The 17,768-nt window shown below is 41.9% G+C and overlaps 1 protein-coding gene and 1 long non-coding RNA gene across 14 annotated transcripts in view; one reads left to right on the top strand and one right to left on the bottom strand.

Moving 5' to 3' along the window:
- IQSEC1 (IQ motif and Sec7 domain ArfGEF 1) overlaps positions 1-17,768 on the top strand; it is a 310,602-nt gene that overhangs the window by 234,357 nt on the left and 58,477 nt on the right. The window contains exon 1 of one of the 13 annotated variants that reach the window (XM_081898302.1): positions 3,484-3,764. The exons of the other annotated variants lie outside the window; for them this stretch is intronic. Coding sequence (XP_081754428.1) covers positions 3,700-3,764 — 65 coding nt within the window. The 5' untranslated portion in view covers positions 3,484-3,699. Of the gene's footprint in view, positions 1-3,483; positions 3,765-17,768 lie in introns of those variants that run through there. 13 annotated transcript variants of the gene reach the window in all.
- Positions 13,738-17,553, bottom strand: LOC309362674. Its single transcript, XR_014165073.1, has 3 exons — positions 17,412-17,553; positions 15,611-15,663; positions 13,738-15,349 (listed from the first exon to the last, which is right to left on the bottom strand). It is a non-coding gene; the product is annotated as an uncharacterized lncRNA (long non-coding RNA).

The following is a 17,768-nucleotide window of genomic DNA, read 5'->3' as shown; positions in this document are numbered from 1 at the left end:
GTTCAGCTCTCCCTCTCAAAGCAAGGCTAGTGTAGAAGGTTTGCACGGTCAGCTCCTGTTGTTGTTGTTGTTTAGTCGTGTCCGACTCTTCGTGACCCCATGGACCAGAGCACGCCAGGCACTCCTGTCTTCCACTGCCTCCCGCAGTTTGGTCAAACTCATGCTGGTAGCTTCGAGAACACTGTCCAACCATCTCGTCCTCTGTCGTCCCCTTCTCCTTGTGCCCTCCATCTTTCCCAACATCAGGGTCTTTTCCAGGGAGTCTTCTCTTCTCATGAGGTGGCCAAAGTATTGGAGCCTCAGCTTCATGATCTGTCCTTCCAGTGAGCATTTCCTTAAGAATGGATAGGTTTGATCTTCCTGCAATCCATGGGACTCTCAAGAGTCTCCTCCAGCACCGGAATTCAAAAGCATCAATTATTGGACCTGCCAAGGCCCAAATGCCAGCAGGACCTGCACCAGGTATAGGGGGTCTAGCAGCTCCATCCCCCTCAATATTTTGAATCAGGGGGCCCAGCTCCCCCCAATATTGAGGGGGCCAACATCCACCGCCACTGCCAGGCACCCTCCAGGCATCTCATCCCCCACCCAGGAGCAGGTTCAGACAATCAAGGGCGAAGATCGCCCTCCGCGCATCTTGACACCTGGCACAAGCCGCAGGGAGGACGGTATGTCACACTGGGCAGGACACATCACATGATGCACCCTCCCCAATGCGGAGGGCAAGTTGGCGCCCCTGCCAGTAGGGGACCCACTGACAAGAGTCATCTGGGCCTGTTCCTCCTCTTCAGTATTGCATCCTGCTACTTCACCCTCCTCTCACTCTGACCCAGGGATGAGAAAGCAAACAAAAATGGTGGTGGTGGTGAGGAGGAACTACCATGCGTGCTTGTTAGTTGGCTTTGTTTGATGACAATGATGAGCCAGAGACGGAGCTGTAGGTGGCAACAGTGGCAGGGAAGGGGTAGATTCATTGAGGAAGTGGAGGAGCACTGAGGATGTTTTGCCCAAGTGCCCTCCAAAACCTTGAACCAACATTGGTCTCCAACACAGTAGTCCGTCCCCAGAGAGAGAGAGAGAGAGATCCAGCCTCATAAGACCACCTCCTCCCGGCACCGGAGAGATCTCCACAGCCCTTGGATTATCAAGCTTAGGGGCAGATCAGGAGAAGGTATGACTCTCATTCCTCTGACGCTATCTGAAATGGTGTTGTTGTGCATATGTATTCTGTCTCCTATTGGAAACCACCACCACTACCGAAAACAGAGCTGTAGCTAGAGGGGGGATGGGGAGCCAGTTTTTTTGCCCCAGGTGAAGCCTCCAGAGGGGTGCCATTGAGGCTCCCAGCCTGTGTATGTACATGTACAAGTACGTCATGGGTGTGTGTGTCAAACTGGGTCTTTAAAGGAGGCGGGAGGAAAAGCAGCATTTCATCCTCCCTTCCAACCACATTCCTGACAGGGCTCTAGATATGGCATGTTGTCCATCTTTGGTTCTCCATCACCCCCCCCCCCTTTGGATTGCTGCATTTTAAACCATTTTTACTTTAAACAGCAGCCCCAAGTCGCATCCCACGCTAAGCAGCAAACTTATGGGGATCTACTTTGATCCTCAGGGTTTTGTTTTATTTGCCTCACAATGACTAAACGTGCATATTCTTACTCGTCATGGTAGTAACATTTGGATACAGCAAAAACTCTTGAGAAAAATTACTCTACTGTGGGTTGTTGGTTTTTTACCATGTACATAAAATCTAACAATGCCGTGAATAATTATTTGGAACATCTACAGGGTTATTTTTAGTGCTACTATTCTAGCCAAATCATAATTTTAAAGCCACGTGCCTGGAACAAATGTGTGGAGGTTGAGAGCAATTTTTGTTACAAGTCTTGGTGCAATAGCTGACACAGATGAATTTATTTTTGTGAGCAACTTTTTCCTCTCAATGTTTTTTTTTTAAGTGGGCAGGGGGGACTCAGGTTTGTTTCCTTACTTTTATGCACGAGGAACACTTAGTAATAGTAGGTTTGAATAGATAAAGTGGTGTCATTGCACAAAAATAATGGAGTAGATTTTTTGAAGTTTGTAGTCTGCAGTTTACTTTGTTTTCAAAAAAAAGCTCAAAGGAGTTCAAAAGAATGCTGTGTGCATTGATTTTTTAAAGCAGTGAAAAGCAAAAAATGTAAAGAAGTATTTAATCTGCCTAAGTTTAAAGGGGAAATATCAAAAGACTGAAGAGAATGGATAAATATGTCACCTTACCTTATACTGTAAGTTTTTAGTTTTTGATATACAGCAATACACAGGGTCATTGTAACACTTTGAGTAAGCCTCGTTGAGAAGCTAAACAGAAGTGCTGGTCTGCTTCACATAAACAATTATTTCAATGTGGTAGCAAAAGCAACATGAAAAAAAGAAGTTTCCTTTTGGTGCATGTGTGGGTGTACTTTGATTCAAAAATCACATCTTTACTGTCTTGCCATAACCCCCACACGTTAAAGTTTTACTGGCTTAAAAACAAAACCATCTCAAAGCTGCGAGATGGGCACAGTCCAAAGGTACAAGGCCTTCCACACCCCAATGTTCATTTCGTAGTCATTCATCTCTGTGCAAGCAGCTCTTAAACTGCTCCAGCTGCAGGCGCTTGGGAGTCGTCAGCTTGCCGTTTATAATAAAGAGTTCCGCAGTCCTTTTATCTTAAGATTTTAGTTTTAATTAACTCTAGGAGCAATTACGTCCGAAAGACGCCCTTCCCAAAGATAAGAAGAAGGCATGCATCGCTTATATTGCAAAGCATCCCAGCTGAAGCAAAAGCGGGGAAACCAAAATGGGGCGGGGGCACAGAGAGAGAGAGAGGAGGAAAGAATGAGGGTCTCCGAAAGCAGCTTCAGGCGCTTTCCAAGCCAACGCAAACATTTGTTGCTACCCAAGCCAAGTGTGTGCCTGCCTGGGGGAGCAGCAGCTTCCAGTGACAGCGAAGCTGCTGAATAGCAATGAAGCCTGCCTTTCCCAGTCTGAATGCAGCTATTAATAGCGCTGCCAGAGCCCCCGCTCTTTCCGTCACGTGAAGAGAAGCGGGGAGTCAAGCGGGCGAGCGGGAGGCGGCTGCTCCTGCCTTCTCCTCCTCCTCGTCACATTCCTGCAGTGCCAAAAGGACAAGGAGAGCGACACACACACACACACACACACACACACACACACACACACACACACACACACACCCTTCCTGTGGCGGTCCCCCCTACCGCCCCCCCTTGGCTCTCCTCTTCCATCCGCGCCCCCCTCACCCCGTCCTGGAAACCAGCCTCGGCTTAATAAGATCAATGTTACCCCTCCCAGCTCTGGCATTTGTATTCCCAGCTCGCGCTTCTAGCGGAATGGATGTGTAAGCGTGTGTGAGTGGAGGGTCGGGAGCGCGCGCGCGCGAGCGACAGCCTCCCTGTGTGTGTGTGTGTGCGCGCGCCGGAGCTTGCGAGAGGGTGGACCTCGCGAGTGCCCGCGCCTTTCCCGGACCCCCTCCTGAGCTGCTCCCTCCTCTCGCCCACGGAGACGAGTTGGGGGCGCTCCTCGGTGCCGTGCCCCCAGCCCCAGTTGCCTCTCTCGGCTGCCTCAGCGCGGGCCCGGAGGTGTTAGGGGAGCCCCCGGGGAAGGATATGCTGGCAGCTCGGGGGCCCCTCCTTGTGACTTCTCTCTCCAGCCATGTGGTGCTTGCATTGTAACTCGGAGAGGACTCAGTCACTGCTGGAGCTGGAGCTTGACAGCTGGTAAGCCATTACCCTCTATTGGAAGCAGCAGCGTGGGTTTCCTAAAGCAAAAAGAGTCGAGCTTGGAGGGGAAGGAATTCTTTTTCTCTCTCTCTCTCCCTTTTTCTTTTTGATTGCTTTGTGTTTCAGTTCCAGCCTCGGAACAGCTTTGTTTAAAATTAGTTCCGAACACTGGTTTAGTGTGTTGGTGGAAGGGAGAGAGGACCGAGCGTGTGTTTAAGCAAGCAGGCGAGCAAAACGATCGGCTGCTGCACATACATACAATACTAATCCCGTGACACAAAGGGTTTTATAGTGCTCAATCTCGCGTACTTTTTCTTCCTTTTCCTTCCACTGTGAAAGCTAAATCATTTTCTACAGAATTTTGTTCTAGCTAGTATCCCAAATGCCAATGTAGAGATGACAGGTGTTGGTCACATAAATATGCATTCAGTTTTACTTATAAAAACTGAATGCATATTTAAAAATGCCACTGTGTGTACCTTCCTGATTTTTTTCTGCACCATTGTATGCTCGCAAAGGGTTCAGTTTGCATATTGCAGGATGTAATAAACCCTGCTGCAAAGTTTTAAATGTTTTGCAAATGTGTCTTGATTACAGCCAACTGTAGCTTTGTTTCCAGTGTATGTTGTCATTTTAGGAGCCTTTATATTCCATAGCTCATTTATTTGACTTTCCAAAAAAAAAAAAAAAAAAAATCTTACTGCAATGCCATCTGTCCTTCACAGAATTCAAATTAACATCTTATTCATTTGAATATGGAATTTAAAGTTGTTTAACTCCTTAACCACACAGCTCTTACAATATGAAACTGGCAGCAGAATCGTTTAAAAGACATTACTTGCTACATATATTTGCAGCATCTCAATGCCTCCTCCATTTTTTTCCTCCCACAATACCTTTCTTATGCATTTTCATTATTCATTTAACAAAAACCCAGGCATTATGAAGATAAATGTCTGTCTTTGCATCAATAATTGTAGTTCTAAACACACTTTAAAAATGTATTTTCTACTGTTAGAGCCTGCCTTTCTCCAAGAAGCTGAAGGTGGTATACATTGCTTTCCTCTTCCCCTTTAGCTTTGCAACAACCCTGTGAGGTAGATTAGACCAAGATAGTGACTGGCCCAAAATTGCCCCATGACTTTGCGGGCTGAAAACCTGAGTCTCTCCAGCCCCAATCTGACTCTATAACCACTGCACCACTCAAATCAGTGGGGCTCGCTTCTGAGCAAACATGGGCACGATTATTTTGAGCTGCTCTATATTTTGTCACATTCATGGGATGTTAAAGAGAACATAAATCAGTGATTTCAACTATACATTGAGTTAGAAACGTTGAGGGCCATTGGCTTCAGTTGAATTAAGCCTATGTTCAGAGTTGAAAATCACTACAGAGTTGAAAATGGTTAACCGCTCTTATGGAGACATTCATCTCCCACAAAAGGGGTGCATTTTTGGAAATATTCCAGGTGAGTGTTGAAGGAAATTATATTTTTCTGGGAGTGGTTTTTATCTATCATGGTAATGTGGCAAGTGGTTGCTATCTTTCTTTTCCTGGAAATATTTGTGATGGTTACAAGCAGGAGCAGCAGCCTGTTGGTGTTCCTTAGTAAGAATGTGCCAATGGGCATGACACTACTTCACAGTGATATGAGACTTCTGCCATACCAATGGTATGATGGTTTAAGATAGCTTATACCTCCTTGATTACATGCTTTTGTGAGAGAGGTGAGGACAAGAATAGGGCACTAAATAGTGACAGATCAATGGAGGTTGTGTGGATTCTACCACACCTTCATGTGAGTCCGAAACCATGTTCACAAAAACACACACTTGAGTGGCATAGTTATTGTGAGTTTGGTGATTGTTTTGAAGCTGTTCTAGGTAGCATGTATGCATCTTCCAGCACACGGAACACTGTACGATTATGCTCTGTTTAACCAATGTAGTATATAGTGGGTGATTTACAAATATCAGTAAAATACAATTCATAAAAAAACCCACAGTGACATAAAATCCACTTAATGATGCAACATTCAACCAGTTTCAGAGCATGTGAAGGTGTCAGGTGTGCCAACTCTAGGAGACCGAAAGCACCTCAGCCCCCTCAATATTTGTTTTAAGGGGGTGGGCCAACTTAATGTTGAGGTGACCCTGCGCTCGTTGTGTGCATGTGACGTCGTGCGCCGTCTGGCTCCTCCAGAGGGCTTGGCCGCCTCCATTGCAATGTGTAAGGCATGTGACACCACACACATGCTGTGCACAACACATGTGCCGGGCCCCCTCAATCTTGGGAGCAACCTGGTGCATGTGAAAGGTGTTAACAGGCTTGGTAAAAACAAGGTTTCAGCTGATGCCAAAAATGTAAGTACCACACAAGAGCATTCCATAACCATGGTGCCACTGTTGGGAAGGCCGTGCCTCTTATGGCAAGGGCATCCCGATAAAGCCTATCCCTCCAGAGCTGGTTGCCTGCATTTACTGATCGGAAAAGATTCATAAGATTAGTTATTTCATGACTTATTTTGTTAAAAATTATTTTACTATTATTTTAAGATTTAGGGATCTTTCCTTGGGGAGTATGCTAAGTGTCTTGGGTGAATATTTCTTCTTGGCAGAACTGCCCCCTTCTACCAGATCATTTTTGTAAATGACATATTTTATGTTCCTTTCAGGAAGACCCGATTATATGTGGTGCTTGAAACAAAATGAATTATGAAGGATTTAGTTTATTGTCATTTGTTCTCAGGGAATCTTCTTCACTCAGAGAATAAGTTTTATTGCATCAAATGATTGAATTTTACAGAATTTAAACACAGTTGAGAAAAAGTATGTGTAGTCTAGGCTTCTCCTTTTTGTATAGTACTTAAAATTATGTATTTATTTGTATGCTGCTTTTCCATAGTTCAAACTACTCTCAAGGCAGCTTATAGCATTAAAAAATGCATACAGTGGTACCTCTGGTTATGAACTTAATTTGTTCCGGAGGTCCGTTCTTAACCTGAAATTGTTCTTAACCTGAGGTACCACTTTAGCTAATGGGGCCTGCCGTGCGATTTCTGTTCTCATCCTGAGATAAAGTTCATTTTTAAAAATTTTTTAAACTTTTTATTGATATAGCAAGAAAAAACAAAAAAACACAAATACCAAATTACACATAGGAATAACCATAGACATATAATTTTCTTAACAAATAATAAAACATATATTGGTCTTAACACTAAAGACCCAACCTGAGGTAAAGTTCTTAACCCAAGGTACTACTTCCGGGTTAGCAGAGTCTGTGACCCGAAGTGTTTGTAACCCGAGGTACCATTGTAATTACAAACATAACAAAGGTAGTCATAAACAGTAAATAAAACATCAAAAGTACGCAACCAAATTAAACAATTTCCACATAACAAGATTTAAAATAAAGATCCAGAAATTAATATTGATATTAGTAACAACAACCCCCTCCTCCCCAAAACCGCTAAACAATATTCCCACTCAAGGGTCTGTTCAACAGCTTCAGTTTTTGTAACTGGAGTCAGAGTCCCGCCTTCCCAGGCCAGGTAGGAAAAGGCCTGCAAGGCAGAGAGCAGGACTCACAGCCAAGAAAGCAGCTAATAAGAGTAAGCTTGTGGTTTAAATAATATCCAGAATGCAACCGGTGATCACTTCATCACCATCAGATGATAACATAGCAGTTGTAATGTTTCTCTCAGAATACTCTTCACTGCTCATAGAAGAGAAAGGTCTGTCAGAAACTATGGACAAGGAAGGCTCCAGGGCATGATCTGAAGTGACAGAGGATTGGGAGGTGGAGACAGCTCTGCAGTTGTCTTCCATGGAGAGATGGCTCATCAAGAAAAAAATGGAGACGTGCCCCTCTAGGCCAGTGGATCTCAAACTTTTTTCTCTGGTCCACATTTTCAGAACAAAAAATGGCTCACCAATATCTTTTCATCGTGTTTGGGGCCATATTGGAACTGGAAATTTTCTCACCACAGATCAAACGCATAGGCTGAGAGATGTTTTCATCTTCAGTCCATGTGAAACCAACTCAGACATCTATCCACATATTGTTGACAAACTTTCTTTTTTGAAGGTTTGCCTGGGCTTGCTACTGGTGTCGAATTAAACGAGTCTTCTTCAGGATGTTCGGACAGCGATTCTGAATTACTACTAGGATTGCCCTCAGTATCACTTGATGCGCTTGCTCTCATTTTGAAAAGATATCTAGCCATATTCTTCAAATAAAAAAAGTACTTTATGTAATATGCATGCATGTAGGATGGAAAAATGCAACAGCCATATATTGCCCTCATTTCTGGCAAACAGTAAGTTATTGGCCTGGGTGTTTAGGGTGTTTAGGTTGGTGTTGCGTTATGCAATATCACAAATTCCTTAGGGGTTATTGCTAATAGTTTTTAGAGTTGCTATGTCAAATTCCAATAACTTTAAAGCTTATATATAAATATATTTAAAGATGTCTCAGATTTCAACTTTTACTATTTCAAAAGGTTTCACAGTATGGCAGATACTGCAGACTTCCTTTGATACAGTGGTACATGGCACCTGTGTTTTGAAATTGTTCGAATTTGCAGGAATAAAGAGAAGCTAGTAAATTTCATTTCCAGTTACTTAGGCAGGTCATACAGGGCTGTTTCAGAAATAACTATCTTGGCTTAGTGATCATTGAGCTTGTATTTTCTCTTCTCTCTTTGCATTCATGCCAGAATTGGGGTCTTCTAAGTTTATGAAATCATTTCCCTCTACACTCCAACCAGGAAATTGTGTTTTAATCTGTGCGTACTTGCCATAATATAAAATTGGATAAAAACTATGGTGTAATAAATCCTGGAAATTTTTAGTTCCAGTAACAGAGTGAAGGAGGCAGGAGTCCCTGGCCCAACTTTCAGCTTAATAAACTATGGTTTATTTTGTTGAGATTGCTCCATGTGAACCAGCCCACAGTCTGCTAGATGAACTGCTAACGACACTGGCTATTAGGCTGCTGGAAATAAAGAACCTTTAATATTTCGGTTGCAAATCCCTTAATTCTGCAGTTTCTGAAGCACTAGATCCTTCTAACCCAGGGGTCAGCAAGGTTTACCTTTCCTGGGCCGGTTCACTCCATTGAAGATCCTTCTGTGGGCTGGATTGTGTGTGCACCTGAGCACCCGCGATTGCCTGTACCTGCGCAGACACAATTTCTGGCCACATGGAAGCGAGTCCCTGTGCCGTGCTGCGCTGGTTTAGCACAGTGTGTGGGATCTCACCAAGCAGGTGGCTTGGTTCAGGGGCAGCTCGTGGGCCAGTTAAATGACCCACGTGGGCCTTAGGTTGCCTACCCCTGTTCTAACCTGTGATTGGTTTTTCCTTCAGAAGATGAATGTATGAAAATATGCAACAGAAAATGAGGAAGAATGTATGAACAATCAGTTTTACATACACAAATTTGCATGTGCACACCCCTTGGTACAATTTCAGCAACTATCCGTGAGGTAGGAGAAGATCAGCCAAATGAGGTGTAGCCATCCAGGCACATCATCCATCTCTGTTTTTGTCTTTAGTGGGTCACAAGCTGATGCTGTGTGAACTGTGTGTATTACTTGAAAAACAAATTTTTAAAAGCACTGTTGACAGTATATATTTTTAGTAAGATTAGTGGTTTATTTGCTTCTTCAGACCATCCTGTTGTACATGTTGAAGTTCACCTATGGACTCAGTTAGCCTTGCTTACTATCCTTTTCTCCAGACAGAAATCCTGCCAGCTGATGACTTGGATTTTTTTGGGTTATCTCAGATAAATTTATTTTTTTAAATAGAGTATCTTCATCTAGAGCTGTGTTTCCCAACAGCAGCCATATAGCCCCCTGGGGGGGTTGTTAGGGGGGGGACAGACTTCTGTTAGGGGGCTCTGAACCTCAGATTTGTATTTTACTCATTGGAGGGGCAGCTGCCCCCCCCCCCCCGGCTACACGCATGGGGGGTCCACAGGAAGGAAACAAGATCAGAAGGGGGCCATGGTCAGGAAAAGGTTGTGAAACACTAATCTAGAACAAAGTTAAAGAAGAATTCTTGTGGTGAAAGATATGTACTCTCAACTTCTTTTTCATGTGAGTTCTTTAAAGAAGCAAAGGCCAGAGCTAAGCTAGTTTAGAAGTGGCCAGATTCCAGAAATTCACACCTGATATAAGGTCTCATAAAAGGGTATATAAAACCACATCTAAACCTTTGGGAAATTTCATGTGCATATTTGGGTCTGTGATTTGTAACTCTGAGTAATTGCTTTAGAGAAGCATTCAGAAGTTGTCCTAAAGGGTGCTGAAGAGTATAGTCTGTAGCTGTAGTTGCCAGGCTGTGATGATCCTGCAAGTTAAGCAGGGTCATGCTAGGTCATTACACATGTACAGGAGTATTCTGAGACAAAGCTTCCGGAAGTAATGCAGTGATTCAGTTAGCAGCACTCTTCCCTTCTGACTTTAAAGTGAGTTGAATTAGGAACATCTCTGCTTCCTCTTGGAAGGGTCTACCATTCACGTTGTTACTGATCATCTGTTGCTCCTAAAGATTCAGGAGCTTTTCCTGTAAAGGTATGAAATCTTAATCTAGGATCCTGATTAAATGTCAGCTCATGTAATACTTTTCAGTTTTTTCACTATCTTGTGGTGTTGTGTGATAGCATTAAAGAACTGTAGTACTGCTTATAAACATAGCATATACATTACCTTTGGTAGTATTGCATGTTGCAAAAAGTCTTGACTGGGGCAGATTTGCCAGGTTACTAGTTTTGCATCGTGGTTGTGTTGTCCTGGCCTTTCCTCTTAAGTTGGGAAACACCATAGTTGTGAAACAGTGTGACATCAGTTTTAGAGGATGTTTTTTTCCAGTTGTAATAGCACTTGACAAGAGAGTGCTTGAGCAATCAGCCATTTGATTTTACATTATACCAAGAGAAAACATTATCTGTGATTTTCAACATGAGCGAAATGCTTCTAGCTGCTAAAAGCTAACCACCGCCTCTTTGTGTTTTCTCCGATAATTGGTCATGGAAACAGTTTCTCTGAATAGGTAAGAACAAGAAAAAAGAAACAAAATACAGTAAGGCACTGTGTGTGCAGATTCCTATTAACTGTGAGGTATCTGTTGGTTAATTCAGTTTAAATGCATAGCTCTTATGTTCTGGTATTTGCTATGGGTATCAAGATTCCTAAAAGCACTGAAACAGATGTTCAGGTGTTTGGTTTTTTGTTGTTGTTCTGAAGAACATGTAAGCGAACATTCACTTGTGGCTCTTAACTTAATTAGTTTAACTTGTGTGTTTATCGGTGACACTCAGAACTCTTTTGGGTGTTGCGTCACCTGTTTTCTGACCACAAATTGGGGCTGTGATAAAGAAGCAGGTTTGATTCTTAGTGACTTTCATTGAGTTCTCTGGGATAAAGTAAATTCATAGCAACCTCCTTTTCACTCAGGATGTTTGTTCTGCGGTTAGGAACAAGTTCTGCTCTTTCCAAAGTTGTTTCCCGAATTCATTCCTCTTATTTTAGATAAGTATGGTATCCATTCAATTTTATGGGGATAAAGTAAATAGTTTTTCAGGACAATAAGGGAATCCTACACGGGACTGCAGTAGATCTGTATTTACAGAACATACGAGAATTGCACATACAGCCCACTCGAGTTCCATCAACAACTGCTCCAGCTTAGAACTCATTTCTTTCACAAATGAGCTTGTGGAAACTGCTGGGTTAGTTGATAAAACTTGCTTTACATTTTTTCATGGTAAAACTGTCCCTGTTCCCTGACTTGTTCATACTGGAATACTAGTGTGCCATACACGATCGGTCAGTTGACCAGTCAAGAAAAAAAGGGGGGTGGATAGTTGTCCGATCAAATAATGCCAATTGTTAAAAGGAACAACTTTGGAATAAACCTCAGTTAGAACTCAATAAAATGCTTTAAAAATAGTACATCACTGCTGCATGTGCCCAGCCAGATTATAGAATTAATCATAAAACATCCAACCTTTGCTGGTGGGAATGCCATTTACCCGGCTCTCTTGTACACATGTGGTGGTTTTATCAAAAAATTATTCCCTTTTAGGAGAAAGTTTTTCAAAATAATAATCTAATAATCTAATAATAATTAATAAAAAACTAAATAAATAATATTTTTTATTTATATCCTGCCCTCCCCAGCCAGAACCAGGCTCATGATGGTGCAATCACTATAACCAGACCCAAATTAGCCCTACTATCATATTTTACTCCTCAGATAAAATAACCAATAAACACCTCATCCTCCATTTATTAGCCTCAGCTAGATTAGTGCTTTCAAAAAAATGGAGAACTTTAAATACAAATCTTTTTGAAGCCTGGATCTCTCAAGTATGCTGCATCATGCTTATAGACTCACACCTTCTGTACGACATGGCATTCTTGTATTGGTTTGGTTAAGACAATTGAACACATTTACACCCTCCATGGACTCATGGAACCTTTTAGAGAGATGCTTTTATTGGGTTGCCTTTCTTGGAATGTCTAAAACTACAACCATCCATCGCTATTTTTCTTTCTTTTCTGTACTACTACTAAGCGCTGCTTTCCTTCTATGGGTATGTTTTGTTATTTAATATTTTTTTTTAAAAAAAAGAAAAGTCAGATGGTCAAGTATTTTTTTTTTCTTTGCAAACATGAACTTTGTTAGAACAACATTTTTATTGTTCAGCGGGGGGGGGGGTTAGTAGAACAAAAACATTCTTTAATGATCAGTTGGTTTGATGCATATGCTGATTACAAAACAAATTAGTTCAGCTGTTGTGAAACTGTGGGCAACATTCAGTGATGTCTGCCTGTTTGCGCAATGGAAATCTGCATGCATCGCAGGACTTCCAGTTTCTCTTCTCGCTCCTTCAGCTCCACCATGTCCCCTCAAAAACTGCTCCATAGGGTTCCCATGTAGCCATTGCAGGGGGAGAGGAGGAATAACCTCTGTTTCATGAGCAGATATCTGCTTATGCTACATTGGTTCTCACACTATGAAATAAGCTTTTGTTTTTCTAAAACAACAACAACAACATGGAATTCTTAAATGTAACATTTAACATGATGTAATGTTTCTGTATATGTGAAATATTCAGAGCTTATTTTTAAGGAAATTTTTAAAAAGAAACAAAATTAAGTAACGGCAGTGGTGAAGAAGCCTAAGTCTGTTCACACGAATTTGTGCAAAAGAGGTAGCAGGCCAGTCTCTCAAGTCTCACCAGCTTGAATTCCCTTGTTTTTGCATCTGGCAAGACACAGTCACAGGCAACCCTTCCTAGGCAGCGACCTTTGCCTCTTACCACTGAGTGTATTCCTGTTGGGAAATTCCCACAGAGCTAACAGGCAGCCAGTAAGAGAGCAACGCTGTGCCAGTAGTTGTGCACCTAATTGCTGCGGGCCATAGGGCAAGCAGCCTTTGCCCCTGCCTTAATGAAATAAAAAGAGATAAGCTGCCACCTACACATTGCCATTCTTGGCTTCAAATAATAGCTGACAAGCCCGTTGGCAGCTTTCGACCAATATAGCGACTGGCATGTCAAACCCTACTAGTGCACCTTCCTTCTTTTTAAGAAGTGTGTGCAAAGTAAACTGTTGCTTTATTTCTCAAAAAGACTGGAGTACATGCTGTATGTGAGTGCGTGCAGCCTGGATTACCATTTCTAGGCAAAGTGCTTTTGTGAGAAGGACATTTGTATGGAGAAGCTGTTAGCAAGTTCTTAACCTTCCCTTTGCCCACTGCTTTCTTCCTGTAACTCCCTTCCCAAGCTGATTTTCTTCCTATCAAATCCATACAATGCACATACAAACACTCAGTCTGAAAGCACGCAGCTTGCATTCCCCCCTCAATGGTTCCGGTTACCTGTTTTTTGTGTGAGAGCATGGTGGCCATTTTTGGTGCCTCAAGAATACACTTTGGGGGGGGGTATGATCTTGTGCAGGTCATGTGACTCGCATGGCAGTGCGAGCCTGGAAGATGCACATCCTGGGTTTACACCTCAACGTGCTGGAGGGTATGAGTTTGAGGTTGGGGAAGTTAAAATGAAAAGCAGCACACTGATACTTCTAGGAACTCTTCATATTGTATATTGCCTCCTCTCAATATCTCTTCACTTAGCAGTAATATTTGTATATGTATTGATGTGTAACATGGTGTTGAGCCCCAACTTCCATGGGAGAAAGCAAAGCGTTTTATTCCAGGGCACTTATTAGAATGAGGACCTGTGGTATATATTACTTAGGTCTTCTATCGCTGCTAAAATGCACATTTTGCTTTTTTACATAAAAATCTGTGGTGGCTTTAATAAGATAAAATGGGTTTTCTTCCACATGCATGTGATTAACAACCTTCTCTGAATTTATCATTTGACAGAGAATTAAAAGACCTTAAAAGCAGTCAAAGAAGAATCTAAAGTTTCAGCTAATTGTAAAATATTATAAATTCACGAGTTGGATTGTGTTGAAGTGACAATTTACCCTATTGTTATACAGTGGCTTGTGAATATGAACATACATTTTTAATAGAAAAAAGTATGTTTTGTCCAACCTTTAAGTTTTTTGAACAGTTTTTGTAAAAGTCTGCAGACTTGTACACATGTATTTGGGAGTAAGTCACATTGAACTTGTTTGGATTGACAGTCATAGGAGCAAGCTGCCTCTGCTGTTTCCACAGAGTTTTACTGAGCTGTACGACTGTTGTTTGAGGCTGCTGGTATGCTATTTGTTTGCTGATTTCCTACTCACAGTTCTCTTGGCCTATGAATACAGGGACACATAGCTTGGTCAAAACATTCCCACTAGCACTGTATCTTATAGGCATTCATTTTAGGCAGCAGAGAAGAAATTACTGTCAGAATGAACCTAGAAGCAGAATTTACTAACTTTATTTCATTTATATCCTGGTATAATTGCATTGTCTGGATGGTATATTTCAGCACATGAAACATTAAATGCAGTTTAATTAAAGCTTTAAAATAAAGTCCGCAATCTGTGTCAACTAGGAAAAGGATGTTGCTGTGAAGAACTGAAAAGGGTCACAGAGCTGAAAGCTTATGCTTAGCTTCCTACAGATCCTAAATACCAGCAAATTGAATGTTCTGTAGACAAGGATGTCATCCAGTGTTGCCTCCCACACTGACTGGCTCAACATAGCAGCTGAGTCCACAGTCAAGTGGAAATACAGTGTTGGCTGGTATGAAGGAAAGGATTATTTCACTGTGGAAAATTCACTCTCAGCTGTGTGTACAGGTTACCATCTCTTTTTCGACTTCAGAGAAGCCAAATAATTCTCCTTAATTCTCAGAGTACACTTACCACAAAGATATTCAATGAAATGCATTCAGTGCAAATTGCCAGCTTAAATAACTAGAGGTTGTTTTAATAATATCACAGACCGGGTTAGTTGTAGAGCACAAATGAGCTATACATGGCAAAATTATGCCTGAAATAGTTGAAAGTGGCCTAGTGACTTAGAGACTGAACTGTGAGTCCCCATTTTCAAATCTCTTCTCTGCTGTGATGTCGTTCTCTCTCAATCACAGTCCTTTCCATCTGCAATAAGTGGGATAATACAGGCTTACATTACAGTGCTGCTATAAGGATTACAACCAGATAATGCATGTGAAATACTTTGGACACTCAAAGTTGCTATCAAATTATTGTTATTGTTATTGCTGAGTTAAAACTTAAATTATGGACTTGCAAAGCATGTTTCGGTTTTTAAACCTACGATTTATTTATTTTGTTGATTTGTTTAACATTGTGGATTTAATTTTAATGGGAACCATTGCTTGCTTTTAAAAATAAAATTACCTGTGGATTTTCTCCTTGCTCTTCTGTGTTGTGAGGTCAGTGCTTCTAGATAGCTGTGTGTGACAGATGTGATTAATTCAAACACCACACTTGCACTAAAAATACGCTATTTAATTCTGTGGGTGTGATACTTAGCGCATACTTAATTGCTACAAGTTACTGTTGACGTAAATGCTACCCCCTCCCCTTCTATTAGGCCTGGGAAATGTTACCCAGCTTTAGTTGTTGCAGTACAAATAGTAGCATGGGCTGTAAATGCTGCAGTTGCATGCTGTGTATGGCAAATGGGGCAGACACATCTTTTAGATAATGGTGTCTCTGTGGCAGGCAAATGGTCCAATAACAGCTTACGGGCTGTTATTAGCTCCTCAACCATTCCACCCATACCCAATCCCTGCTCCACAAAAGGCCATGCTACAGATGTGCTTGGATGGGCAGGCTTCATATGGTAAGAAATGGCTTGCTGGGTTAAGCCATCACTTCACCACCACTGATGAGTCAGATGCTATGTGAAATTCTAAAGCAGATCATTCTGGAGAAAACTATCCCTTATTTTTCTCCCCAGTATCTGATCACTAATGGTTGACCATTCGCAGAGAATAGCTACTGCAACACCTATACTCTGTGAAACTGTCTAATCCTTTTTTAAAGTAGCCATCTAAGCAAGCAACCATTGAAACAACACTGCAATTATTCTGAAAGTTAATTGTGCCCAGCCACTATATCACAGCAGCTGAAGATTGCTGGTTTCTGAAGTCACCCTTTATAAAACTTTATTCTGTTTTTATGTATTTTCAACAATGTTGTTTATTTAGGGTCTCTGGAGGCACTAGCAACAAAGGACTGATACAAAGACATGTAAGATGCATACATCAAGCAATATCCTGTCTTAAGGCTTATCCACACTTGCCTCCCCCCACCCCCACCCCGGCTTTCCAAGCACAGGTCTGCGCTTTAAAGCTCTATTTCCAAGTGCTCACTTTTTTGCCCCAGAGCTTTCCCTTTGAAAACTCATTCTTTAAAGATGAAGCACAACAAACAACAATTCAGGGTTTCTGTGGATTGTTGTTTTCTCCGATTCAGCTTGAAAGAGGGGGGCTTCACAGAGAAAGCTCCAGCGGGGGAGGGGGAGCTCTTTGACACAGAATTTTAAAATGTGGACTGTGCCTGGAAAGCACAGAGGTAAGGTAAGTTTTCATTATAAATTTTGTATTTTTGTCGTTTAGTCGTGTCCGACACTATAAATACCTTGATAAAATAAACATTAGATTACTGGCCACTAAAGTTCTTTCTTCCAGACTGTTGCCATGAAATCTCTTTTACTGGCTTCACACTCAATTCCAAAAGTTCTCTTATGCAGTTTGGTCTTTAAGCTTTAAGCTGTTCTTGCTAGCCACAAAAAGGAAAAGCTATCTTGTAATCCCAAAGTGGTATTCTCCATATGGCTGCTAATAACTCCAGAAAGAAAAGGGAAACTGCCAAACCCTGATCCTAGGGTTTCAGGACTTTACAGAAAGGAGGTAGCTAGGTGCGCCTCTTGTCTAACCACTAGTTCCTAATTCTACTGAGGATGAAATCATATTTCTTTCTCACTATGGACTCCCTTCTCCATACTGGAGCTCTCCACACTTCACTTCGCTATTGAGCATGTGCATAATTCTTAAAGGTGCATATGCATGTGGGTTACACTTCTTCAAGTGCACCTAAGGTTAATGAGGCTTTTTTTTAAACCTCTTTTTAGAGATGCCAGGCTCACTGGAATCAAGCCCTGATACAAGGTTTGAGAGCACATGATACTCACCATTGTAGGAGCCATTGGAATAACTTTCTCAAGCTCTACTTTTGCCTTATCTACTGGCCTGCCAGCATCTTTGTTGGAGAGGGGAGGAGATTTCAGATGTCCACCCATCGCTGTCTTCCTGTGCCAGAGCTCTGCTGCTACCCCACCTGGATATGCATTGTTTAAAAGGGAGAGACAGTAAATGAACAGGATTAGAAAAGCTGGATAGGTTGAAAGAAGATTATGGATGATGGATTGGTGCAAAAAAATAAAGTTTTTAAAAGTCTATTTTTGTGAACTAGCTTATGTTCTGAGCCAGTCAGGTGTGACCGAGCAGAAAGTCACCGTTCCTATTCTTTTCTGTTGAACAGCACATCC

This window comes from Podarcis melisellensis, assembly GCF_964234715.1.
Source record: "Podarcis melisellensis genome assembly, chromosome: 2".
Classification (NCBI taxonomy): domain Eukaryota; kingdom Metazoa; phylum Chordata; class Lepidosauria; order Squamata; family Lacertidae; genus Podarcis; species Podarcis melisellensis.
This window is presented reverse-complemented; position numbering and strand designations above follow the sequence as displayed.